This window comes from Macaca fascicularis, chromosome 10 (assembly GCF_037993035.2).
Source record: "Macaca fascicularis isolate 582-1 chromosome 10, T2T-MFA8v1.1".
NCBI lineage: Eukaryota > Metazoa > Chordata > Mammalia > Primates > Cercopithecidae > Macaca > Macaca fascicularis.
Window position 1 is genome coordinate 84,837,109 of NC_088384.1, and position 26,718 is coordinate 84,863,826.

At 42.5% G+C, this 26,718-nt stretch overlaps 1 protein-coding gene across 4 annotated transcripts; it reads left to right on the forward strand.

Moving 5' to 3' along the window:
- Positions 1–2,842: 2,842 nt before the first annotated feature.
- SNRPB (small nuclear ribonucleoprotein polypeptides B and B1) lies at positions 2,843–11,906 on the forward strand. Of its 4 annotated transcripts, none has more exons than XM_074004944.1 (8): positions 2,843–2,947; positions 5,861–6,012; positions 6,305–6,428; positions 7,798–7,909; positions 9,646–9,798; positions 10,319–10,457; positions 10,779–10,904; positions 11,611–11,906. In XM_074004944.1, the coding sequence occupies exons 4-8, from the start codon at positions 7,880–7,882 to the stop codon at positions 11,619–11,621; spliced, it is 459 nt and encodes a 152-aa protein (XP_073861045.1). In that variant the 5' UTR covers positions 2,843–2,947; positions 5,861–6,012; positions 6,305–6,428; positions 7,798–7,879; the 3' UTR covers positions 11,622–11,906. The 4 variants fall into 4 exon arrangements, with proteins under 4 accessions (XP_073861045.1, XP_073861044.1, XP_005568580.1 ...); XM_074004943.1 differs by having other exon boundaries at positions 11,755–11,906; XM_005568523.5 differs by lacking the exon at positions 6,305–6,428.
- Positions 11,907–26,718: the final 14,812 nt, after the last annotated feature.

Genomic DNA, 26,718 nt, shown 5'->3' on the forward strand with positions numbered 1-26,718 from the left:
ATAAGAATTATCATATGACTCAGAAATTCCACTCCTAGCTAGATACCAAAGAGGAATTAAAACATGTCCACATGAAAACTTGTACATGAATGTTTACAGCAGCATTATTTATAAAAGCCAAAGGTGGAAACAATCCAAATGTTCATCATTTGATGAACTGAAAAACAAAATATGATAGTCCCCTCCTTATCTGAGGAGGTTATATTCCAAGATCCCCAGTGGATTCATGGAATGGCAGATACTATCAAACCCTATATATACAATTTTCTCCTATACATACATAACTATGATAAACTTTATAAATTAGGTACAGTAAGAGATTGACAACAATATTAATAGAACCATTATAAAAATATACTGTATTAAAAGTTACATGAATGTGGTCTCAAAATATCTTGTACTCTACTCACCCATTTTTATACTGCAGTTGATTATAGGTAACTGCAACCACAGAAAGTGAAAGATGGATATGGGGGGACTACTGTACATCCATACAATGGAATATTATTTGGCCATAAAAAGGAATGGAGTATTGATACGTGTCATGACATGGATGAACCTTAAAAAGACTGTGCTTAGTGAAAGAAGGTAGTCACAAAAGACCACATATTATTATATGATTCCCTTTATATACATTTTCTAGAATGTCCTTCATAACATTCATCCTTCTGATAGACCTGAGTGTAGGTTCAGGCCTCTGCTCACATACCACTCCTCAAAGAAGTTTTCCCTGACCACCTAGCCAAAATCGTATCCCATCCCTCTCAGTCCTCTCCCTTTATTTATTTTTTTCATATCACTCTAATGTTACATTGCATACTTATTTATTTGATTTACTATGTCTTTCTCACTAGAATGTAAAGCTCCATGAGGGAAAGGACTTTATCCCAATAACAGTGCATGGCCTTAGTAGATGCTAAATAAAAATTATTTTAAATGCATGCATGAATGATGTGTTAGGCAGCTGGGTGAGGTGGGGGCAAATGAACAGCTGAGGAGCCAGAGAGACCTATATTCCCACTCTGACTCTGCCACCTTGGGCAATATAATTCATTTCTATGAGGCTTCACCTCTTCATCTACAGGTGCCAGAAACCAGATAACAGAACATACCTTTTTGAGATGGTGTGAAAATGACAAAGCACCAAGGTGGAAGCTTTCCTTGCTGGGTTTGAGGAACAGCAAGGAAATTAGTGTGACTGGAGAATGATGAATGAGGGGAATGTTGAAGGAGATGAGTGAGGTTGGAGAGGAGTGCAAAGTTAGATTTTATTCCATGTGTGCTGGGAAGTTTTTGGTAAGTGGAGACCAGGGCATGACATCATCTGATATCCCAGTATGTTTAGAAGGATCCATCTGGCTGCTGTGAGAACAAGAAAGGAAGCAAAGAGACAAGTTATGGGCTTGTTCAATGATCCAAGACAGAGATGATGGTGGCTATGACTAGAGTGGAAGCAATGGAGTGGGTGACAACAGTCATATTCAAGATAATTTGAAGGTGGGGGCCACAGGATTTGCTGATGAATTTGATTATTCGATGGCAGAGAAAGGGAAGAATGAAATATGCTTCAAATTTGTCATTTTCTTTTTTTCCTTTTTTAATCCAAGAAACTTCGGCGATGGGGAACACTGGTGAAGTGGTTTTAGAAACAGTGAATAGAATCAAGAATTCAGTTTTCAACATGTTAAATTTGGTATACCTATTAGACATTCACATCACGCTGGCAGCTGGATATAAAGGGCCAAGAGTTAAATGATGAGGCCAAGGTTAGAGGAACAAACTTGAAAACCCTGGGTGTATATGTTGTATTTAAAAGTCATAGGAAGGGCCCGGCATGGTGGCTCACGCCTGTAATTCCAGCACTTTGGGAGGCCAAGGCGGGTGGATCACTTGAGGTCAGGAGTTCAGAGACCAGTCTGGCCAAGATGGCGAAACCCCGTCTCTACTAAAAATACAAAAATTAGCCGAGTGTGGTGGCACATGCCTGTATTCCCAGCTATTCGGGAGGCCGAGGCAGGAGAATCGCTTGAACCGGGGAGGCGGAGGTTGCAGTGAGCGGACATTGCGCCACTGCACTCCGGCCTTGGTAACAGACTGAGAGTCTGTCTCAAAAGAAAAAAAAATACATAGAAAAAAAAATGTCATATGACTGGATGCGATTATCAACAAATATGGGTAGAGCCCTTATTTTGTGCTACTAAAGTATTCTAGGCACTACAGCAATGAGTAATACACAAAGAGAAAAATTCACACCCTTATGAATCTTACATTCTAATGGGGAGGGGATAATAAAATAACAAAAATATACAGCGTGTGAGATAGCAAGAGGGAAATACAGGAGAGATGAGGATGAGGTGGGTGGGAAGGTTACAGGATGGCTAGGGAAATCCTCACTTGGAAAGTGTTATTTAAGCTTAAGTCTTGAAAGAGGTGAGGGCAGCAGCCTTTTGGTATACCTTGAGGACTAGCATTTCAGGCAGAGGCAAAAGCAAATGCAGAGGGGCTGAAAAGGAGCACGTCCGGCCAGTGGAGGGAAAAGCAAGAATAGTGGCTGTAGAGGAGACAGCCGGGGAGGGTGATGGGGAAATGAGGACCGAGAATGTAATGGGAAAGGTGAGGCGAAGAGAAATGAGTGTGACACAGAGCAGCCCTGAGTACGGATTTAAGCTAGGAAGGTGTCCAAACAGGAACTTAAGGCTCTCCTGTTACTTCAAAGCGGGATGTTAACGCCCAGTCCCCAGGCCCCGCCCCTGCTCGGCACAAGCTCCGCTCTGGGGCCGGAACTCTAGAGCTCAGTGTCCGGACCGGAAGTAGATTTCCAGCCGACCGCATTTTACGTGCTGTTGCGTTTCCGGTAGCGGCGGCGGGAAATCGGCTGCGGGAGAGAGGCTAGGCCTCTGTGGAGGCGAATCCGGCGGGGATCAGAGCCATCAGAACCGCCACCATGGTGAGGAGGGCACAGGCGGGCGGCGCGGGAACTTCCGAGTCTGTTGTGGAGTGGGAACCGCGACTGATCGGGGAGGAAGCCGTGGGTTAGAGCTACTTACGGCGGTGAAGGCCTGGGCCTTGGCCGTTCGGTCTGGGCGGGAAAGACCAGGACCTTGGCGGTTCGGCTAGGCATGGGGTCGAGGAAAAGGTTGGAACCGGGAACGGAGGCCGAGGTCGTTCGGCAGGGGCGAGGGTAAAACCGCGGCTCTCGACACTGCTGTAGCCATAATGCCTGGGACCTCGTAGGTACTAAGTTAACTTTTGCCGAATAAATATATGTCCCGGGCTTCGGAGCAGGCTCTGGAGCCGCAGGGGGACCCGGTAAACGGCTCAGACTTGTGAAAGGTTGTGAGTCTGAGAAAGAGTTACGACGTGGGTGGAAGGAAGGGGCTTGTGGACCACGCTAGAGTCTTGCTAGGTCTACTTGATGGAGAGGAGGGAGGAGGAGGGGATAGGGAATGTTTGGAGGAAGAGTTCCACTCAGTTGTTAATCATGTTTCTGTGTTTGCCTGTGCCTGACTTCTCAGGCGCTGGGGCTGCTCTCTGAAATATGTTTGCTTCCTTCACAGAGGTAGTTGGGGACACATAATTTTATGGTCATTCGGTAAAAGTAACGGCGGCGGGCGGGTAAGAATGTTTTCTCAAATAGATGGTTCCTGAGCAGATTCCTAAAAGATTAGCAAGAATGTACCCGGCGAAAATGGGGGCAGTATTACAGACCCGGAGAACTGAAGGAACAAAGGCGGAAGAGTAGCAAGATTTAAAAAGTTACTGGATTTTTCTGCGTCTGTTGACTGAGAAAAAGTTGCTGGAGGAGGAAGGAAGAAAGAGGGAAGACGGGAAGAATTGGCAGGAGGCTAGTTACTAAAGACCTTGCATGTTATTTTACCTTGGTGGTGGTGAGGCATGTCATCGAAGGATTTAATTTAATTTATTTTTATTTTTTTGAGAGGGAGTTTTGCTTTTGTTTCCCAGGCTGGAGTGCAGTGGCTCGATCACGGTTCACTGCAACCTCTGCCTCCCGGGTTCAAGCGATTCTCCTGCCTCGGCCTCCCGAGTAGCTGGGATTATAGGCGCCCGCCACCACGCTTGGCTAATTTTTTGTGTTTTTAGTAAAGACGGGGTTTCACCATGTTGTCCAGGCTGGTCTCAAACTCCTGACCTCAGTTAGTCCACCCGCCTCGGCCTTCTAAAGTGCCGGGATTACAGCCGTGAGCCGCCTTGCCCTGCCCACTGAAGGATTTTAACCAGCAAAGTGACATAAACTTAGTGGTGTTTAGAAAGATTGCTCTAGCTCTGGCATGTATATTCGATGGGACTGGAAGCAGGAAAACCCGGTAGGATATTGTTTGGATAATTGGTTAGAATAGGCACTGGATTCATTCTGTCTAGGTTCCAACACAGCTTTCCAGCTGTGAAACTGGGCAAGTTACTTAACCTCTCCCAGCCTCAGTGACCTCATCTGTAAAATAGGGATAATAATGGGTCCAATTTTGAGGATTAAATGAGATGTACAGTGCTTATCACAGTGCCAGATACACAGTGAACATTAGTTCAACTGGACCGGTGAATGTTGCCCTAAAGGTTCAGATCCCTTGTGGTTAGAAGCTGGTTAAAATGGTCATTGAAGGGAAACTGAACCACCTAACCTGAGGGTGGCTCCAGTATCTTTGTGTGGAGTCAAGTTTCGTTTTTGTTTTTTTGAGATGGAGTCTTTCCCTGTCACCCAGGCTGGAGTGCAGTGGCGTGATCTCAGCTCACTGCAACCTCCACCTCCCAGGTTCAAGCAATTCGATTCTCCCACTTCAGCCTCCCGAGTAGTTGGGATTACTGGCGCTTGCCACCATGCGTGGCTAATATTTGTAATTTTAGTAGAGATGGAGTTTTGCCATGTTAGCCAGGCTGGTCTCGAACTCCTGACCTCAGGTGATCTGCCCACCTCAGCCTCCCAAAATGCTGGGATTACAGGAGTGAGCCACTGAGCCCAGCCATGGAGTCAAAGTTTTGATCTGCATATTTGCAGGTTCGGAACTTTGTTGTCTGAGCTCACAGAGATGAACAGAGGTCCATAGAAGGCACTTGGGGGTCGGACTGGGGTATAGCAGTCAGACTGATGGGAGGATGATACACAGATCAAATGCCAGGTGATTTGTTTATAGAGAGAAATACAACTGCTTAGGGTACCTGACAGTTCACAAAGTGATACCTCTATAGTCACTTCTTTATTTTAGCACATTGGAACCCAGGTTATAAAGACAAATGTTTGTTGGGTTAAAGACCATTATGTGTCCAAACCGATTAGCACCCTAACCACCAGAGTTTCCGTCTGCCAAATGTAGTCTTGGAGGCACACTAACAAATTCTTGATTTGTGGATTTCATTTTTCACCTTGAAGCTCATCTCCCTCCTGATAACAAGCTTCTTGTTGATTAGATTTTTAGTTTTAGCCCCATTCTAGCTCCTCCTTTACTCAGTCTTTTTAATGAGATTTGGATATTCCATAGCACTTGAGTCACATACCTATAATCTGCACAATGGTAAATGACTCTAGTATGTATGGATTGGATTCGTTTGGGGACACACTATATACTCTCATCCCTGCAACTGACACGACATAGACAAAGGCGATTATAATATGAGAAAGACCGATTTTAAGGGAAGAGAGAATAGCAGATTACTGGGTAGAGGTCAGGCCTAAAACAGGGTGGCATGGGAGAATTCCAGGGAAAGGGCTGTGGGTAGAAGACTGAGCTAAGAATCTGTTGAGAAAGATGGACACATGGACGAGAAGGCCGTGGGAAGTTTTGGGGAGGGCCAGAGGTGCTTTTGTCCAAAAGAGCAGAGTCTCATCCCTGTCTATTTCTCCTTGCAGACGGTGGGCAAAAGCAGCAAGATGCTGCAGCATATTGACTACAGGATGAGGTGCATCCTGCAGGACGGTCGGATCTTCATCGGCACCTTCAAGGCTTTTGACAAGCACATGAATTTGATCCTCTGTGACTGTGATGAGTTCAGGAAGATCAAGTGAGAAGTGGACTGTGGGGGGCGGAGACTGGAGGATGGGAATGGATTGAGTGGGTGGGCCAAGCAGTAGAGGTGGTGATGGAGCTAGTTGGTTCTTCTCTGTTTATTCTCCAGTTTTAGAGGGCAGACTTAAATGGGGACATTGAACACTAAGAAATCTTTTTCAGTCCAGCAAACCTTGCTCTCTAGGTCTAGCAAAGTACAAGTTGTGAAGGGCTGCTAGGCTTTTTGTTTCTCTGACTTTGTGTGCCCCTGGGTACTGGGGTAAAGGGCTCTCATGTTCTCCCCACAGGTGTGTGAGGGGGGAGAGCTTGAGTTTCTGGCCTCATTGCCTATTTGTAAAGCTGTAGCCTAAAGGGCTCTCCCAATGCAGCCTGGTCTGAAACTGCTTTAAGAAGCCTCTGACCCTCTTCAGGGTAAGTGCTGAGCTCCCCATGTGGGTTTGGGGCCAGTGATTTTTGTTGGCATTTATACAAACAATTGGAGATATTTTCTACTTCGCTACAATTACATAAGTTATTGGCTAACTCCCTTGTCTTGAGTCTCACAGATGTTAAGCTTTTGGCCCATTAAAAGATAAGATCTAGCTTCCCATCATGTTTTACATTCAAGGCTACTTGAGGCACTAAAAGATGATGTGACTTCCGTGGTTATCAGCTCTTTTGTCACATGCAGTGTCCATATTATGTTGTCCCTCGCTTTGAATTCCCTTTGATGCTCCTTGGGGCTGATTTCTTCTGTGGCCCAAGGTCAAGAAGTATAGTTTAAAAATGTGGTAGGGATGCCTGGGTGCCAGGTACATATTAGAGGGGCCAACAGATGAGTGTGGAGCTACTCCAAAGTTCCCTCCTGATAATAAAAAATTTATTGGAAAATATTTTTGAAAATACAAAGAAGTCTATGAGTAGACACTAAAATATACAGAAGGGTTTTTTTCTAATTATGAAAGGACAATACATGGTTGTTATTTTTAAAAATAAGAAAATGTGAGCCGAAAAAGGGAAAAACTGTCCATCCGCAGACAACCAGTTGATGTACTGTAAAATATCAGAACAAAATCTTTTGAGTTCTTTTTTTAAATCAGGCTATTTTTTCCCCTTTATTTTTAGGATCTTAGCTTTAGCTTTTTTCCCCCACTTTCCTATCCTGTTGCAGTTATTTTTCCTACTTCACATTTATATTTTGTTCATCTTTTTCTGGTTGTTGCTTTTTGGGTATTTCTGTTTTTGTGCTTTTGAGGAACAGATACGAAATTTCAATTTCTGTGTATGTGAAATTTCTCTTAACCTTTTCCTTCTATGGCTTCTATTTCTGATGTAAGATGAGGGGCAGAATTATAGGCCTGTGAGGTTGAATTGATATTAGAAGGACACTGCACGTAAGTGAGGTGGGTGGGAGTCATTTGACTGGAATTGTTTAGGCAGCCTCCTGATGTTGGCAAGGCCTTAAGCTGAAGGGAGGTAATAGGGTCATAAGAAAGAAGACTTAAGACTTAGCTGAGGGAAGGGCCTTCACAGTTGCTGTGGAATAGTATATGGGCCAGAGCTGGGCTTTGTTGGCCCTGTCCTATCTCTTGGTCAGTGTGTCCTCTTGTGGTAGGAAACAGGTAGATAGCCACCTAAGATGTTATGTGTTCAGACTGCAGAGACTATCCAGGAGGGCTATCTTGGGAAAGTTTGTGTACTGTTTGTTAGGAGATGCAGTGTAAGCAAATCTTGGAGGCCACTAGGCAGGTGAACTACCCACCTCTAACACTTTTTTTGTTTCTTCTAAACCTCTCTTTAGGCCAAAGAACTCCAAACAAGCAGAAAGGGAAGAGAAGCGAGTCCTCGGTCTGGTGCTGCTGCGAGGGGAGAATCTGGTCTCAATGACAGTAGAGGGACCTCCTCCCAAAGATGTAAGTCAGAGCAGGAAGCCTTGTGGAGGAGGGAGGCCCTACCGTGAGCCAGGCTCTGTGTTAGATTCCGTTTCACTGCGGTTCTCACAGGCATCCTCTGGATTTTGCCCCCTTTTCAGATAATAAATAGAATCTTAAAGAGGTTACCCTGCAAGAAAGAAGTGGAAAAAGGGAACTAGAATTTGGGTATCTCTGACTTTAAAGCTCTACTTCTTTCTCAGATGGTGTACATAGTGAGTCATTGGAGGAAGCACCTGAGGTCATCTGGGTCAGTCCTTAATGTGATGATAAAGCCTAGGTGGACTTTAAAAAGTTGTAACTCCAAAACAGTAGAATATGTGTGTATTTTGTTTTGTACAGTTATAGTTCATAGTTACTGAGAATCTGCTTTGCACCAACCACTTCAGTATTTTATTTGATCCTCGTAAGTCTTTAGAGATAAATTCTCACCTTATAAATAGAGTAAAACAGGGCTTAGTAACTTGCCCACGGTGCCACAGCTACTGAGTGGTGAAACTGACATTTGATCTCAGACAATCTTGATTCTGTAAGCACCAAGCTACACATAGAAATAGAACAGGCTTTAGAGACCTAGTGAAATTTGTTTTCCCTTTCTCTTTTGCATTTGAAGGCTTTTTTTTTTTTTTTTTTTTTGAGGCGGAGTCTCGCTGCGTCGCCAGGCTGGAGTGCGGTGGCGTAATCTTGGCTCACTGCAACCTCCGCCTCCCGGGTTCAAGCGATTCCCTTGCCTCGGCCTCCCGAGTAGCTGGGGTTACAGGTGTGCGCCACCACGCTCAGCTAATCTTTGTATTTTAGTTTCAGTTTCATCATGTTAGCCAGGATGGTCTCGATCTCTTGACCTTGTGACCTGCCCACCTTGGCCTCCCAAAATGCTGAGATTACAGATGTGAGCCACCGGGCCCTGCCAAGACATTATTTTAATCAAAAGAGAATAATCCTTTTAACTTTTTACAAGTCCACATAGATTATCTGAATTTTTTTGTACTTAACACATAATATGCATATATTATGTTGTTCTGTGTTTTCACTTAATGTTAGCATTTTTCTAATTGCTCTACACCAAGTCAACAACCGAAAAATTTTCTCAAGTGAGTACAGAGTAGTTTATCCTCGTCATTTTCTTTTTTGGGGATTTTTACGTTTCTGCCTTTTCCAGTTATAAATGTCTGCAAGGGATGTTAGCATATCTTGGTTCAAAGCCCATGTACATATTCAGATTTCTTAGTACCTACTTCCAATAGAATTGGCTGGTCTAACGTAACCCATTGTAAACCTTTGTGATCACAACCAGTTTTACCATAACCATGTCATTTGCAGATGAGGCAACTCAGCCTGGGATTTTGGGATTATTTGCCCATTGTCACCTAGCGGATTAGAATCAGCTAGGAATGGATCTCATGTCCCTTTAATGCCTTGCCTGCTGAACCCTGAGTGGAACCCTGGCCCTTTGCTCTTGGTTGAACTTTCACAGGAGTGCATATAGGTGGTTGAGTTGTGGCATGTTTCTCTAGACTTACTTTTAAGTTCTACCCTGCTTCAGGGATCACTCATAGTCTTGATGGAGGAAGAATGGTGTTGGCACACATGGAGAGGTAGTATTTATAAGCTGTTTCGATGCCCTCTAAATCTGAGGGGCTCTCTTGGCAATGATTTTCCAAAGTATGCTTCTGATCTTCAGGCCACTGGGCGTCAGAGCGTGTTTGTTTATTTTTCAGACTGGTATTGCTCGAGTGCCGCTTGCTGGAGCTGCTGGGGGCCCAGGGATCGGCAGGGCTGCTGGCAGAGGAATCCCGGCTGGGGTTCCCATGCCTCAGGCTCCTGCAGGACTTGCTGGGCCAGTCCGTGGGGTTGGCGGGCCATCCCAACAGGTGAGGGGTTGGGGAAAGGGTACCACCTCCTGGTGGCTAAAATAAAGGATAAAGGGGAGGGCCCATAGTTTCAAAAGGGTCCAGAGTGACCAACCTATGATTGTCAGACTATCAGTGTTTCACTGTGGTTTCTACATGGCCCTAGAATCAAGTGAAAAATGATAATTTGCCATTGTAAATTATGTTGATGCTATCAAAGAGATGTACGAATTAGCCAACTTTATTTAAGGAAAATATTTTCATGACAACATTTGAAATCATGAGTCATATTTGAAAAGGCAGTTGCCTTCTCTCACTTGGATTGGACATCCTTACATTCAGGTCTAGAAGATGGGAGTTGGGCATTCAAGCTTGATCTTTCCTGATATGTGGTTTTGGATAGGAAGTCTGGTGCTGAGAGTTGCGGCATTAAGGGATTTGGTGCCTGCTGTTTCCCGCTGTCCTTCCCCCAGTTGGGGAGGAGAGTGGGAAGCTGCATTGTAGTAGACCCTTCTAACTCTTTCTTCTTGTGTCCTGTTAGGTGATGACCCCACAAGGAAGAGGTACTGTTGCAGCCGCTGCAGCTGCTGCCACAGCCAGTATTGCTGGGGCCCCGACCCAGTACCCACCTGGCCGTGGGGGTCCTCCCCCACCAATGGGCCGAGGGGCACCCCCTCCAGGTGAGGAGCCCATAAGGAGACCAGTGCTAATTGATAGAAGATGCCTTAGCTGGATTAATGATGAGATATAACTTCACTGAAACTGATGATGAGTTTATGTAATTAAGCAGGATTACTCTGAGATCCAGCATGGCTGACTGATGAAACTAGTAGGACAAGAACCATTGGGAGCCCTAGGTGCTCCCAATGTCAGTTTCTGGGAGCTGCTGAGAGGGTGGAATGGTCCCTCTTTCTCAGAACTTGGTGGAAAGCTTGGTAGTTTTTTTGCTACCTTTTCAAGATAGACACTTGAGCTATATTCTTGGGGCTTTTCTCTTGCAGGCATGATGGGCCCACCTCCTGGTATGAGGCCTCCTATGGGTCCCCCAATGGGGATCCCCCCTGGAAGAGGGACTCCAATGGGCATGCCCCCTCCGGGAATGCGGCCTCCTCCCCCTGGGATGCGAGGTAAGTGCCTGCAGTGGTAAAACTTCGGCTTGTTTCCCTAGAGCCTAGTGGGATAGGAAATGGAGGGAAGATTGCATTTAGACCATATCCCATGGGCTTTCAAGCCTTAAGTCTAGGGAAATCCAGAAAGGAAAGAGAAGAGGGAACATGCATTTCTTAAATTGGGCTTACCACCCCTCTTAGAACAGTTAGAGCAGCCCTGTACCCAAAGTGTTTCTCAATATCTAAGGCAGCGGCCTCAGGACACTATGAAATAATGCATTCTGAGGATCCCTAACAAAAGTTATGAGATTGTCTTATTGCTCTTTGGTTTGCCAGTGCCTAGTAATTAAGAGGGGGCTCTGGGCTTTGCTATATTATTATTATGGATTTCTCTTTAACTTCAGTTGGAGAAATTCTGAGATCAGTCCCCACATGAATGAGAAAATAGGCCCCCAGAGAGTTTGGACTCCAAGCCCAATGTTCTTTCCCCGTAAGATAACCCATTGGCAAACTTGGTGACCCCTGTTTCTTTAGTCTGGGTTATTCCTCTATGGGTTTTTATAGGCATAGGAACCCAGTCAGCCTCAGAGAAATCCCTAGTTAGCACATATGCCATGTATACCCCTCTCCTCACTTGATTACTGCAGGGCCTGGGAGGCTGGGGCAGGGTTGGGGATTCAAGTTGCAGATCAGGCACTGACTAAACTTCTTACTCTTACTTCAGGCCTTCTTTGACCCTTGGCCAGAGTATGGAAATAGCTCCGCAGAGGCGTGGGCTCGATTCCTCAGGGCCACGTTACCACAGACCTGTTTGTTTCTTATGCTGTTGTTCGCGGAGTCTCACGGGATTGTCTGGTTTCCCTTACAGGGCCCCCTCCCCCGGGAATGCGCCCACCAAGGCCCTAGACTCATCTTGGCCCTCCTCAGCTCCCTGCCTGTTTCCCGTAAGGCTGTACATAGTCCTTTTATTTCCTTGTGGCCTATGAAACTGGTTTATAATAAACTCTTAAGAGAACATTATAATTGCACCTGTGTGTCTTTATTTTTAGAAAAATCTTTGATATATTGGGTGCTTAATAGAGTCAAGAAGGGTTGCCTTGGAAAAATCCCTCAGCTTCTTCCCTATAAAACATTTTACTACCCATTTGCATCTGTACATCCTGTACACTAAGATAATTAAAAATTGAACATTTTCAATTGAAAAGTGACATTTTCACTTAATCAAATTCAAAGATCAGTTTTGTTGAAATCAGTACCCATAATATCCTCTTGGGAAGGCACTTACCTGGATAGCTCCTCCATGAAGCAAACACTAACAATGAAAATTCTACTGGGAGAGGAACAATTTTAGCATAACTTTTGAGTTGTGGTATCTTCATGATTTCTTCCACCCAAAGCCTGTGTTCACTGAGCAGCACTCTAGTACTTAGTGCATCAAGCTCTAAGGGTACAAAAATAAGGTGAACACTGTTCTAAAGTTGCTGTGTAGGGGGGAGATAATTGTAAATGCAGTCAGCGGCACTTACCACATTAATAGAAGAAGAAAAAGCCATAGGATCTTCTCAACAGATGCAGAAAAAACATTTGAGACGATTTCAATACCCTTCGATGATAAATACAGCAAATTGGGAATAGAAGGGATTTTTTTTTTTTTTTTAAGAGATAGTGGGGTCTCACTGTGTTGCCCAGGCTGGTCTCAAGACTTCTGCCCTCAAGGTATCCTGCCTCTGCCTGGGATTGCAGGCATGAGTCACTGCACCCAGCTCAGAAGGCAGTTTTTAAACAAGATTAAGGGATTTATGAAACATAGCTAACAATAGTGAAAGACTGAAAGCTTTACCCTTATAATTAGGAATAAGACAAGGGTTCCCACTTTGGCCACTTCCAACATTGTACTGGAAGTTCTAGCCAGAGCGATTAGGCAAGAAAAAGAAGAATTGCAATTGGAAAGGAAGAAGTAAAACTATCTCTGCAGAAGATATCCTGTGTATAGGAAACCATCTACAAGATAGCTACTAGAGCTAATGAATGAATTCAGCAGTTTTAGGGTACAAGATCACATAAAAACTATTCCATACACCACCACCAATTGGAAAGGAAATAGAAAAGAATTCCAGTTGGGATAGCAATCGAAAGAATACCTAAGAAAGCAAGCAATACCGGAATACCCAGGAATCAAACCATGGTAGTGAGACTACTGAAAACTACAGATCCTGAAAGAAAACTAAGTAGATGAGGAAAGACAACATGTTTATGGATCCAGACTTACTATTATAGTAGCAAATAATAGTCTCCAGACATTCAATGTAATCCCTATAATAATTGCAGTGGTCATTGCAGAAATGGAGAAGCTAATCCTCATATATATGAAGCTGCAAAAGACCCCAAATAGCCAAAACAATCTTGATCACATTAGAAGTCTCACAAAACTTAGAAAACTAATCAAAGCTGCATCTGACAAAGATAGACGATGGATAGATGAGGGTACAGAAATAAACCTTTACATAAATGGTCAATTGATTTCCTGCAATGGTACCAAAACCATCTATTGGGGCAAGAGTAGTCTTTTCAGATGGTACTGGGACAACTGGATGACCACAGGTAAAAGAATGAAGTTGGAGCTCTACCTCATATACCTTTGTTTATCACTCATTAACTCAAAATTGGTAAACAATCTGTAAGAGCTAGATCTATTAGAAGAAAATGAGTAAGTCCTCATGACCTTGGATTTGGCAATGGATTATTGGATTGGACACTGAAAACAAGCAACAAAAGAAAAAATATGCAAATGGGACTTCATCAAAATTGAAAACTTGTACATCCAAGAATGCGGTGACGAATGTGCAAAACAACTTACAGAAGGGGAGAATATTTTTGCAAACTATCTGATAGTCTGATATCTATAGTTTGCTATGTGAACTGTGAAAAGAATTCTTGTAAAAAGATAACTTTTCAAAAATGAGAGGAATTGAACAAGTATTTCCCCAAAGAAGATACACAAATGGCCGAAAAGTACATGAAAACTGGTTCAACATCATTGGTTATTAAAGAAATGCAAATCAAAACTACAATAAGATGCCAGCTCATACCCAAGAGGATGGCTCATTTATTAAAACAAAAAACAAACCAAAAAAACAACTCTTGGTGAGGATGTGGAGAAACAGGAGCCCTCATGCATTGCTGGTGAGAATGTCAAGTGGTGTAGCCCCTATGGAAAACAGTGGCAGTTCCTGAAGGCTGTCAGAATTACCATATAATATGGCAGTTCCACTCCTAGGTATTTTTATCTGTGGTAATAATATGAAATATATTTAGCCTTTGTTCCTGGTTCCTGTCACAGCACCTAAAAAACACTTGGAATTTCCTATGTAATGGGAGTATCTGTTATTTGTAATCAGCACATTTGGTAATATGTGAATTCATGCTAATGAGGTGACTTAGAGTGGGACCCCTAGCTAGCCTCACGATGGGGCCAGCCACCAGAAAGACCCAGTGATGAGAAGGTTGGAACTTTCACTCCCAACTACCCCCAGCCTCCTGGAGTAGAGGTGGCTGGAGATAAAGCTCTATAAAAACTCATCAACAATGAGATTTGATGAGCTCTTCCCAAAAGCTAAACTGCCCTTTTAAAACTAGTGAAAGGCACTAAAGTTAGGAGGACGAGAGGGGCCTGAATTGTACTAAGATGTAGGCCTGTGAGTTCAGAAGCAAGACAGAGTCAGCCATGTCAGATTTCTCTTACTGTCACTTTTGCAAAGGCAGTTTCATACACAGAAACTTGTATACAAGTGTTTATAGCAGAATTATGCATAACAGCCTAAAGGTGGAAACAACCCAAAGTATTCAACATATAATGGATAAACAGATTGTGGTATATACTGTCAACCTAAATAAACAGGCTCTAAAAGAAAATGATACCTATTCATGAACAGGGCATTGCAATGGGAGTCCGTGTGCCATAGTAAACTATGTGTATTCAGGGAGGTAAAAGAAGACAGATTAAAAGGAAAAACAAGGATTATGTAATTGTCTTGGGATAACCTTAACTCCAAGGATTAATAATAAGTCCTGGTGGCACCAGTCTGAGGTTGGACAAGCGGTGGCCAGGCAGAAGTCCTTGCAGAAATATTTTTGTATATATATAAGGTTGCAATAGTCTTTGTGCAAGATTATGTTTTTACAGTCTTTTGTGATAGTTTTTGTTATTATGCATCAGAATCCTCCATAGCCTTTTTAGGCTTTGTCAGGGGTTTTTAAAAGACATACAGGTGACTCCATTTTGGTTCTGACAACTTTCACAATACATATAATGGACTACAATAGAGCCGAAAGGAAAGAAATATTGATACATGTTACCATGTAAAAAAAAGCCAGACACGAAAGATCACCTATTATATAATTGCTTTTATGGGGATATTTGCTACCCATAATAGACAAATCTGTAGAGACAGCAGATTAGAAGTTTCCAGGGGTGGGAGCAGCAGGAAATGGAGTGGCAGAGTCTCACTCTGTCACCCAGGCTGGAGTGCAGTGGTGCAATCTTAGATCATTGCAGCCTTGAACTCCTGGGTTTTAGCCGTTCTCCTCCTGCCTCAGCCTCCGGAATAGCTGGGACTACAGGCACACCCCACCAATGCCCAGCTAATCCTTCCTCACTCCCTCCCTGACTCCTTCCTTCCTTTCCCCTTTTCCTTTTCTTTCCTCTCCTCTCTTCTCCTTGCCCCTCCCCTCCTCTTTTCTCTTTTCCCTTCACTTTCTTTTTCTTTTTTTTCTTTCTTTTTTTTTTTTTTGGTAGAGACAGGGTCTCACTTTTTTGCCCAGGCTTCTTGTTTTTACTTTTAAATTACCTATGTCCTCTTTTGTATATTGTCTTAAAAAAACCACAAAACTTGTGATAGACATTTTTCCATGTTGTTATACAAGTCTTAATGATTACTTAATGCAGTCTAACTTGGGCATTGCTCTTATTTTGGGAATTCATATTTCTGATTTTTCGTAACTGTAAATCAGGCAATGCTGGATAATTTGCATAAAAGTATTTTTTATTTGGCGTTTCTAGGCTTTTAGGAGCAACAGTCATGATTCAAAGGCAGGGGCTGGAAAGAAGGAAACTCATTTATTGAACCGAGGCATGTGCATGACCTATCTCTGGAAGTCTGTATATAACGAATTGGCCAGTTTGATTGCCTGTGGGGAAAGGAACCTGGTTTGAGAGGAGTAGAAAAGATAGGGAGAATTTTCACTGAATACCAGTTAGAACCTTTTACATATTGAGCCTGGTGCAGATGGCTCACGCCTGTAATTCCGGCACTTTGGGAGGCCGAGGCGGGGGAATCACCTGAGGTCGGGAGTTCGAGGCCAGCCTGACCAACATGGAGAAACCCCGTCTCTACTAAAAATACAAAATTAGCCCGGGGTGGTGGCGCATGCCTGCAGTCCCAGCTACTTGGGAGGCTGAGGCTAGTCGCTTGAACTCGGGAGGCGGAGGTTGCAGTGAGCCGAGACCGTGAAACTCCATCTCTAAATAAATAAATAAATAAATAAATATTGAACCATTAAGTGCCTTACCTAGTTAAAAAAATTAATTGCATTAAAAAAATTTAAGTGTGAAATAATGTGTTTTTAAAAACCTCCATCAAATCCACAAGGGGGCAGCATTGCTTTGCAGGGAGGAAGGAAGCCGCAAGTGCGTGGGCTCCGCCTTAGCATGGGTGCTGGGATCGTGACTTACATTTTTTTCCTATTTTCTGTATTGTCCCCATTTTCTACTAAGACCTATATAGAAATAAAATACATTTTATTTAAAGAGAGGAGGAAGTGTCAGGCCCTGTCCCTCTTTAGCCATGTAGCCATCCCTCTGTATTTAAATTCCTAAAAGTAGAATTCTGAGGAGAGGGGGCGGGGTTACATTTCAAGTATTGGTAGAGGGTCGGACGCAGTGGCTCACGCCTGCAATGCCGAGGCGGGCGGATCACTTGAGATTGAGACCAGACTGGCCAAAACGACAAAACCCCATTTCTACTAAAAACACAAAAATTAGTCCGGCATGGTGGCACATGCCTGTAATCCCAGCTACTTGGGAGGCTGAGGCAGGAGAAACACTTGAACCCATGAGGCGGAGGTTGCAGTGAGCTGAGATTGTGCCACTGCACTCCAGCCTGGGTGACAGAGCAGAGCGAGACTCCATCTCGAAGTAAATAAAAAGTAAATAAATAAATAAATTAATTAAATAGAATAAATATTGGTAGCTATGCTGAACAGACAGCCCTCTAGTTGTATTATTCTATGCTATTGATAACAGTGTATACCGATGCCTGTTCCCAACATCCTTGCCAATACAGTGTATTGTTATTTTGCTAGATCTTGTTCAATCTGATAAAAAAATCTCCTTGTTTTAATTGTATATGTTTAGTTATAAAGGAGGCTAATTATGTTTTTATGCAGTTAAAAAGCAGTATTTTTCTGTGAACTACTTCCCCCACTCTAAGGAGGGCAGGGAATTTGTCTATGTTGTTCCCACTGCTCTGTGCCCACAATACATATTGTTGAATGAATGAATGATGAATAACTTTTCTGAGCTCCAGTTTCCTCAGCTGTAGAATGGGGGCGTGTCTTGTAGTTGCCTCACCCGAGGGTGGCATTGACCCTCCCTCTCCATCCAAATGTGGTTGGTCATCTGCCGCGGAGGATTCTACACATGTACCAAGAGGCATGAAAAGACTGACATCATGAGGCTTTCTGGGGAGAGCAGGGCAGGCTCCCTAGCAGGTCCAAAATGGTTTGAGGGAGTGATGCCTCGTATTGAAGGCCACACACAATGCTTCATGTAGGTTATGTCAGCAAATACTAGTTGACATGAAGGAAAGAATATATCCTTGGGGGAAGGATTGGTTGGTAAAGCTGAACATTTGCATATCCTGTGATCCAGCAATTCCATTCCTAGATACATACCCAACAGAAATACTGACATGTGTTCACGAAAAAAACAAGTACAAGAATATGTGTAGCAACTCTATTCATAATAGCTCCAAACTGGGAACTGCCCAAACAGCATTGTATAATGGACAAATTATAGTGTTTCCAACAATGGAATATTACACATCAAAGAGCACAAAAGATCCACAATAACGTTAGCACAGCAATATGAATGAATATACTATACAAAATGTCAATGACAGAAGCCAAAGGACAAACACAAAAGCATACGTACTATGTCATTCCACTCATATAAAGTACAAAAACTCATCTTTGCTTCTATAATTTAGGATAATGGTTACCCTGGAAGGGGCACAAAGGGAACTTCCAGGGTGCTGATAATGTTCTATTTCTTGATCTGAGGGCTGGTTCCCTGGGTGGGTTCAGTTTGTGGAAAAAATTCAGTGAGCTGCACATTTTTGATATAAATACATTTCAGTGTATATGTTAAGCCCCTATAAAAATTAAAAAAACAAAAGAAAGCTAAAATGAACTAGTCTGAAGGTAGTGAGATATCTCCGTTGATTGTTCACAAAGATTGAATTCTTTGGTCTACTTTTTCCCCCCTTCTCACTACTGATCTTGACTAGTCTTAAAAAAAAAAAAAAAAAAAAAGCAAACTTCCTTAGTGGAGAAAAACCTAAAGGAAAAGTTGCCATCATGTTAGCTGTGGTAGTGTCCAGGTGATGAGACTGTGGCTGGGGGTTTCCCTTCTCTTCCTGTATGCTTCCAGTTTACTATAATTCACTCATTAATCCAAGGCATATGTAAATGCCTACTATGTGCTAGGTACTGTTCTGTTCAGCTCTCCTGGGTATAAGAGGGAACAAAATAGAAGAATTCTCTGTCCTTGATAGTTTACGTTCTAGAAATGGGAGATGGACAGTAAACAATAAACATGTAAATAAACGATGTCAAATGGTAATAATCGCTATGGAGAAAAGTAAACAGAGAGGGAGATGGAAAGTGCTGTCAAGATGGATCTATTTCATTAGGGTGGTCAGGAAAGGCTCTAGTGATAAAGATCAACTTGAGCAGAAACCTGTAGGAGATAAGGGGAAAAGCCACACAGATATGTTTGGGAATTGAGAAAAAGAATTCCAGGTAGAGAGTAGACCAACGGCAAAGGCATTGAGGTGGGAACTAGCTTTATTTTTCAAAGACTATCAAGAAGGTCACAATGTTAGTTACCAATTTATTGCATCTCAGCTCCAAATCCACCCTTCAGCGCCTGCTCTGTAGAATATATAAGCCTCGTAATAGTTTTTGTCAGCCGGCACAATGTTAAGGTTGGCCGGTAGAGGGTGCTGGAGAGACATTGGAGGAAGGCAGGCTTTCTTTCCAGGTTCTGGAGTCTGGAGTTCCAGGTCTTAGCAGTTTTGCAGCCTGCCCTGCTTCCCCAGGGCCTGGCTCACAGCCTCAGTGATTTCTCCAGCACCAGACTTCTGTAAGGAAGATGGCTTTTGCAATGCACGGTGGCCATCAGCACCCAGCAACCAGCAGCTGCTTTTGGCACCTTCTGGGATAATATTTGCAACAGAGTTCCTCTGGGGAAATGGCTTACCATGAATGGCTTTCCCTGCTATCCCTTTGGGCATATTTCCAGCAAGTTCCACCAGTGAGGAACCACAGTGACTTCTCTGAGATCCACTGAACCACAGCATGCCCTGTCCAACGAAGCCTGGCCCTCAACCTTGTTGGGGTGAGGGGAGTATGCTCTGCCTTGGGCACTCTAGGGATAGTAGACGTTCCTTAATTCTGCAATTCCTGCATTCTTTGGCATTCTCTTTATTTCTTATTAGCTCACCCCTGTGAAAATTGACTATACAAATTGAGGCCATTCTTGTCATATCCAACTAAATCTGAGTTGAGGGGCCGGGGGAAAAAATCACACTGGGCACATAGCACGTACTCCAAGAATTAAATTTTCCACACACCCAGCTGCTAAATGTCCTGTTGTAACCCTAAGACCAGTGTTACCTAGTAGCTGGTGAAACAACACACCATGCCTCTAAGACTGGTTTTACCCACAGCCGCCACTCACCAGTCAGAGCTTGCCAGCTCCCAAAAGCTCCTCTAATGCCAATGAACTTTCTTTCAAAACAATACACAACATTACTTTTTCCAGTTAAACTCCCAACCTTCTCTTTGTTCTTTGGACATACTAAAGACACCCTGGTCTATGTGTGTGTCCTGAGTTGCAATTCTTGCTTTCCAAATAAAATGTTTTAAATGTAGAGATTCATCTCTGTATTTTTATTTTGACCTCAACATCTTCCATTTCTTCCAACCCCCTGTTATGGTAAATAATTCTGTATATTAAATTTCTCTCCCACAAATTACTGTATGGTTTCTATCTTAGTAGACCCTGACTGATACAGTCACTCTGGCATTAAAGGAGTAAGAGAATAAAGGGTAGGAGATGAAGTCAGAGAGGAGCCAGGGTTCTTGGAGGACATTGAGTGAGAGGGGTCATCCATGGAGGGGATTTGAACAAAGGAATGATATGATGTGACTTAGATTTTTTCAGAAGCTCCCTGTGGCTGCTTAAAAGGAGCAGAAGGGACAGAAAATGAGGTAGGAGCAGGAGCGGTGAGACCAGCGAGGAGGCTACAGCCATATTGCAAACAACAGATGATGGGGGCTTGGATCAGGCTGGGGTTGGTGGTGGTGTTGAGAGACAGATGGATTCTGGGTACCTCTTGAAGGTCAAACTGGCAGGGTTTGAAGTTGGATTTAATGAGGTGAGGGAGAAAAATAGGGATAAAGAATAATTCAAGGGTTTTGACCTAAAAAGCTAAAGTGATAGAGTTTTCATTGACAATGAAAGGGGACAAGAATCAGGAATTCCATTTTGGATTTATTAATTACACACAACAAATCGAGGAACATTAATTTAAGAAAATCTACCAAAGGATGGAAAGCTTATTTGCTCAAGGTGATTAAGCACAACCTCTGACTAATCATATGCTAATTCAGGGGTGACTTCTAGGAAGTGAGACAATAATAAAAACAAGAATTAAAAAAAAAAAAACAAAAAAACCCCACAGAGACATCAGCCCTCACCCAGTGCTAGGGAAATAAGTTCCACAGAATTAATCCAGCCAAATCCAGGAAATAACCAAATAACAGCAGCAACAACCACCCCTCCTGGGGGAATCAGAATTCAGAGTTGCAACAATATATTATGTGACATGTCCAGTCTTCCACAAGAAATTAAGAGGCATGCAACTGTCTCTCTCTTCTTTCTCTCTCTCTCTCACACACACACACGCACATGCACACCAGGAAAGTACGACTCATATACAGAAAAAAGCAGTCAATACACAAAATCTCTGAGGGCACCAGATGTTAGACTTAGCATACACAGGGCTCACCACAGCTGTTATAAATATGTTGGCTTAACAAATCTATAGACATCCCCAACTCCCAGCAACAGCAGAATACACTCTTCTCGAGTACCCATTGAGCATTCTCAAGAATACACAGAATATACATGCTAGGCAATACAACAAATCTCAATTAATTTTGTTATATTTATATTTTTATTTTTCAATCAGCTGTCTCAAGTTGAACATTTTTTTTTGTAGAGATGGGGTCTTGCTATGTTGGCCAGGCTAATCTTGAACTCCTGAGCTCAAGTGATCCTCCTGCCTTGGCCTCCCAAAATGTTGGGATTATAGGTGTGAGCCACTGCACCTGGCCTGTAACTATTTTAATTAAACTTTTTAAATTAAACTTTTTATTTTTAGGTAACTATCAATTCACATGCCTTTGTAAGAAACAATAGAGAGACATACTTATATATTACCCGATTTATCCTAATGGTAACATCTTGCAAAATTATAGTAAATCAACACAACCAGGATATATCACAAGGATATTGACATTGATACCATCAAGATAGAGAACATTTGCATCATAACAAGGTTCTTTGTGTGACTGTGTTGTCTTTTTATAACCCGCCCACTCATTCTCACTCCCACACCCTCCTTAACCTCAGACAACCACTAATCTGTTCTCTAGATCTATAATTTTGTTGTTTCAAGAATGTCATATAAATGCAATCATACAGTATGTAACCTTTTAGGATTGACTTTTTTCACTCAGCATACTTCTATGGAAGTTCCTCCAGATGTTGCAGGTGCCAATAATTTATTCCTTTCTATCACTGAGTAGTATTCTATGGTATGGATGTACCACAGGTTAACTACTCACAGGTTGAATGACATCCAAGTTGTTTCATCTATTGCTATTCTGAAGAAAGCTGCTATAAACATTCATGTACAGGTTTTTGTGGGAACACAAATTTCGGTTCCCTGGGATGAATGAACAGGAGTGCAATTGCTGGGCTATATGTTAGTTGCGGGTTTAGTTGTTTTAAGAAAATGCCAAACTATTTTTCAGAGTGGCTATAACATTTTACATTTACATCAGCAATAGATGAGTAACCAAGTTTCTTTGCATCCTTGCCAGGAAGGAAGGTGTTGTCACTATTTTTTTTTTTTTTTTGCCATTCTGTTCTTATATAGTGACATTTCATTGTGGTTTTAATTTGCATTTTCCTAATGACTAATAATATTGAACATCTTTTCATGGCAGATGGCTTGTTTGCCATCTGCACATTCAATTCAGTGAAAAGTTTATGTCTTTTGGCCATTTTCTTTTCCTTTTTCTTTTTTTTTTGAGATGGAGTCGCCCAGGCTGGAGTGCAGTGGTACGATCTCAGCTCATTGCAACCTCCACCTCCTGGGTTCAAGTGATTTCCGGCGAATTTTTGTATTTTTAGTAGAGATGGGATTTCACCATGTTAGCCAGACTGGTCTTGAACTCCTGACTTCAAGTGATCCGCCTGCCTCAGCCTCCCAAAGTGCTAGGATTACAAGTGTGAGCCAACGGGCCTGGCCATTTTCTTAATTAGATTGTTTTTTACTGTCACCTTTTGCTCTGAGCCTCTTTTGATATGTTAATGGAATATTGGAACCTTTATTCATTGCTTTACTCTCAGCTTCCATTCCTTCATTTTGCTAAGGACTTTTGCATCTATATCAATGAGGGTTATTGGTTTATAGTTTTCTTTTTGTGCTGTCTTTGACTGGTTTTGGTATAAGGGTAATTTTAACTTCATAAAATGGGATGGGAATGCCACCTGCCTCTCTTTTCTGGAGGGGATTGTGTAGAATTGGTGTTAATTCTTCTTTAATATTTGGTAGAATTCTCTAATGAAATAACCTGGGCCTGGAGGGTTTTTTTTGAGAGTTAAAAAATTACAAATTAAAACCTTAATAATAATAGGGCTATTTTAATGATCTTTCATACTGAGTGACTTGCAGTAGCATATTTTTCAAGAAATTGGTCCATTTCTTCTAAGTTAGAATTTTCTCTTATTATTATTTTGATGTCTTCAGGTTCTATAGTGATATCCTCTGTTTTATTCCTGATATTGGCAATTTATATGTTCTCTCAATTTTGGGAGATCAGTCTTGCTAGAAGTTTATCAACTTTATTGATGTTTTCAAAAAATTAACTCTTTGTTTCATTTCATTAATTTTCTCTATTGTTTTTCTGTTTCTTTCTTTTTTTTTTTTTGAGACAGAGTCTCACTTACTCTGCCACTGAGGCTGTAGTGCAGTGGTGCGATCTCCGCTCACTGCTACCTCTGCCTCTTGAGTTCAAGTAATTCTCCCTCCTCAGCCTCCCAAGTAGCTGGGATTACAGGCGCCCACCACAACGCCCGGCTAATTTTTGTATTTTTTGTGGAGACATAGTTTCACCATGTTGGCCAGGCTGGTCTCGAACCCTTGATCTCAAGTTATCTGCTTGCCTTCGACTCCCAAAGTGCTGGAAGTATAGGCATTAGCCACCGCACTCGGCCTGTTTTACTGTTTCTTATTTCGTTGATTTTGGTGATTATTTCCTTTCTTATACTTCCTTTGAGTTTAATTTGCTCCTCTTTTTCTAGGCTTTTTTTTTTTTTGAGATGGCGCTTTGCTCTTGTTTCCCAGGCTGGAGTGCAATGGCGCGATCTCGGCTCACTGCAACCTCCGCCTCCTGGGTTCAAGTGATTCTCCTGCCTCAGCCACCCGAGTAGCTGGGATTACAGGCATGCGCCACCACACCTGGCTAATTTTGTATTTTTAGTTGAGACGGGGTTTCTTCATGTTGGTCAGGCTGGTCTGGAACTCCCAACCTCAGGTGATCTGCCCGCCTTGGCCTCCCAAAGTGCTGGGATTACAGTCGTGAGCCACTGCGCCCCGCCCTTTTTCTATGTTCTTAAGGTGGGAGTTTAGATTGTTGATTTGAGGCTTTTCATTTTTTTCTGATGTAAATATTCTACGAATTTTCCCCTCAGTACTGTTTTAGTTGTGTCTCACAAATTTTGATATGTGGTTATCTTCATTTTAATTCAATTCAGTACATCTTTTACTTTTCCTTGAGACTTCCTTTTTGATCCATGAATTACTTGGAAATGTGTTGTTCAGTTTCCAACTGATTAACGTAGATTATGTTTTTCATAAAAAACCATATGTGTGTGTGTGTGTGTGTGTGTGTATATATATATATAGTTATTTTTGTTTTAGATGGAGTCTCACTTGCTCTATCACCCGGGCTGGAGTGCAGTGGCTCACTGCAACTTCCACCTGCTGGGTTCAGGTGATTTTCCTGCCTTAGCCTCTTGAAAAGCTGGGATTGCAGGTGTGCACAATCACGCTCGGCTAATTTTTGTATTTTTAGTAGAGATGAGGTTTCGCTGTGTTGGCCAGGTTGGTCTTGAACTCCTGACCTCAAGTGATCTGCCCATCTTGGCCTCCTAAAGTGCTGGGATTACAGGCATGAGCCACTGTGCCCTGCCAGACGGCAATCATCTATTGAATGGTGCTGCTCCTTGTGGAGCAGGGCTAACTCGTAGGCAGTGCACCCAGAGTCGGCAAGGTGTTGGCAACTGTATTTTACCCAGTTACAATTACATGCAAATTAAGGGGCAGGTTGATGCAAATTGAGGGTGTGGGCTATTTAGAACTTTGTAGGAAAGGGGTGGTAACTTCTGCGTCATTGCCATGGCATTTGTAAAACTGCTTTGGCACTGGTGGAAGTGATTTATGCTAATGAGCAACGAGGGCAGCTGAGGATTACTTTTGTCACCATCTGCTGGTTTCAGCCAGTGTCTTCACTTCATCCTGTCTGGACCAGATCCTATTTTGTTCAGCAGGGTTGTGACTAGAAAACAAGCCCTGCTGGTCTCTAACCTCAAATTAATCTGTTTTCAAGTTTGCTTATTCTTTCTTCTGTCAGCTCAAATCTGTTCTTGAGTCTCTCTATTACATTTTTATTTTATTTATTATACTTTTCAACTCCAGAAGTTCTGTTCTTTCATATGGTTTCTATCTATTATTGATACGCTTTATTTGGTGAGCCATTTTCTCATACTTAAAAACTTTTTTTACACATAGCTTTTTTTTTTTTAGTTCTTTGAAACAGCTATTTAAACTATCTAGTAAATCCAATATCTGGGTTTCCTCAGGAACAGTTATTATTGAGTTTTTAAAATTTTCTTGGGTATAGGCTATATTTTCTTAGTTCATTGTGTGTCTCATATATTTTTTGAAAATTGGATATTGAAAATAACGTGGCGACTCTGGAAGCCAAAGTTCACTGCTCCCCAAGGCATTGTTATTTTTGTTGTTCATTTAGTGACTTTCTTGTATTAATTCTTTCAAGTCGTGTATTGCCAATGGAGTCTCTGCTCAATTAGCTTGGTAGTCAGCTAATTATTGAACACAGATTCCCTTAAATGTCTTGAACCAATAAGCTCCCCAGCCTTTGCTGAGGAGCTCCTTGTGTATGTTAGGACATACCTTCAATTCTCAGGCAGGAAGTTACAGCTACTCCTTATCCTCCACTTCCTTCCTGTGTAGCAGCCAGAGGTGAAAATTTAGGTCATCCTAAGTTATTCCTAGGCAGGTGTACAGGAATATCTTAGGAAGTCCTGGGCAGGTGCACAGTCCTATGCATGCAAATGTCCTCCTAGATTTCCAAATGTATGTTGGAGCTTTTCAAAGTTCCCTATGGACATCTCATTTCTCATCTTTCAATATTTTTAGTTAGCTTTTTGTTTACCCTATTTGCCCCAACTTCAGGTAGTTTTGATGGTAAACAATTTCCGCTGCTTGTTTTCAACAAACTCCTAGGGGAAAGAGTCTATTTGTACTGAGCAAGCTCTGAGTCTGCTCAAATAAAAAGAAACCCCACAAGTGAAGATTTTAGGGAACCACCAGAGAGGTCAAATTATAATAATTCACTGGGAATGATGTCTTGGAGGAGCTCGAAACCTGTTCTTCCCTTTCCAGTGTCTGCCAAGCTACTGATTTTCACTATAACTGCAGGGATGTCGGTTTTCAAGACAATCAAGGAGATGGGAAGTAAAAACACTACAAAGAGGCCAAGCAGGGAGGCCCATACCTGTAATCCCAGCACATTGGGAAGCCGAGGCAGGTGGATCTCTTGAGCCCAGGAGTTTGAGACCACCATGGGCAACATGGTGGTACCCTGTCTCTACAAAAAGTACAAATGTTAGCTGGGTATGATGGCACGTGCCTATACTACCAGCTTCCCAAAAGGCTGGTGGGAGGATCTCTTGAGCCCAGGAGGTGGAGGTTGCAGTGAGCTGAGACTGGGCCACTGCACTCCAGCCTGGGTGACAGAGTGAGACTCAGAAAAAAACAAGAAAAAACCCACTACAAAGCTCTTACCATTTGAACTAATATTCATGCCTTTTTTTTTTTTAATTGAATAAGCACTCCTCAGATTGTTGGAAGCCTTTGATTAATTTACAGAGTTCTGAACATGTTGTTTTTGA

Coding starts and splice junctions, on each gene's coding strand:
- SNRPB (XM_005568522.5), top strand. Junction 7,910..9,645: donor AGGGACCTCCTCCCAAAGAT/GTAAGTCAGAGC, acceptor TTTATTTTTCAG/ACTGGTATTGCTCGAGTGCC. Junction 10,458..10,778: donor CCGAGGGGCACCCCCTCCAG/GTGAGGAGCCCA, acceptor TTTCTCTTGCAG/GCATGATGGGCCCACCTCCT.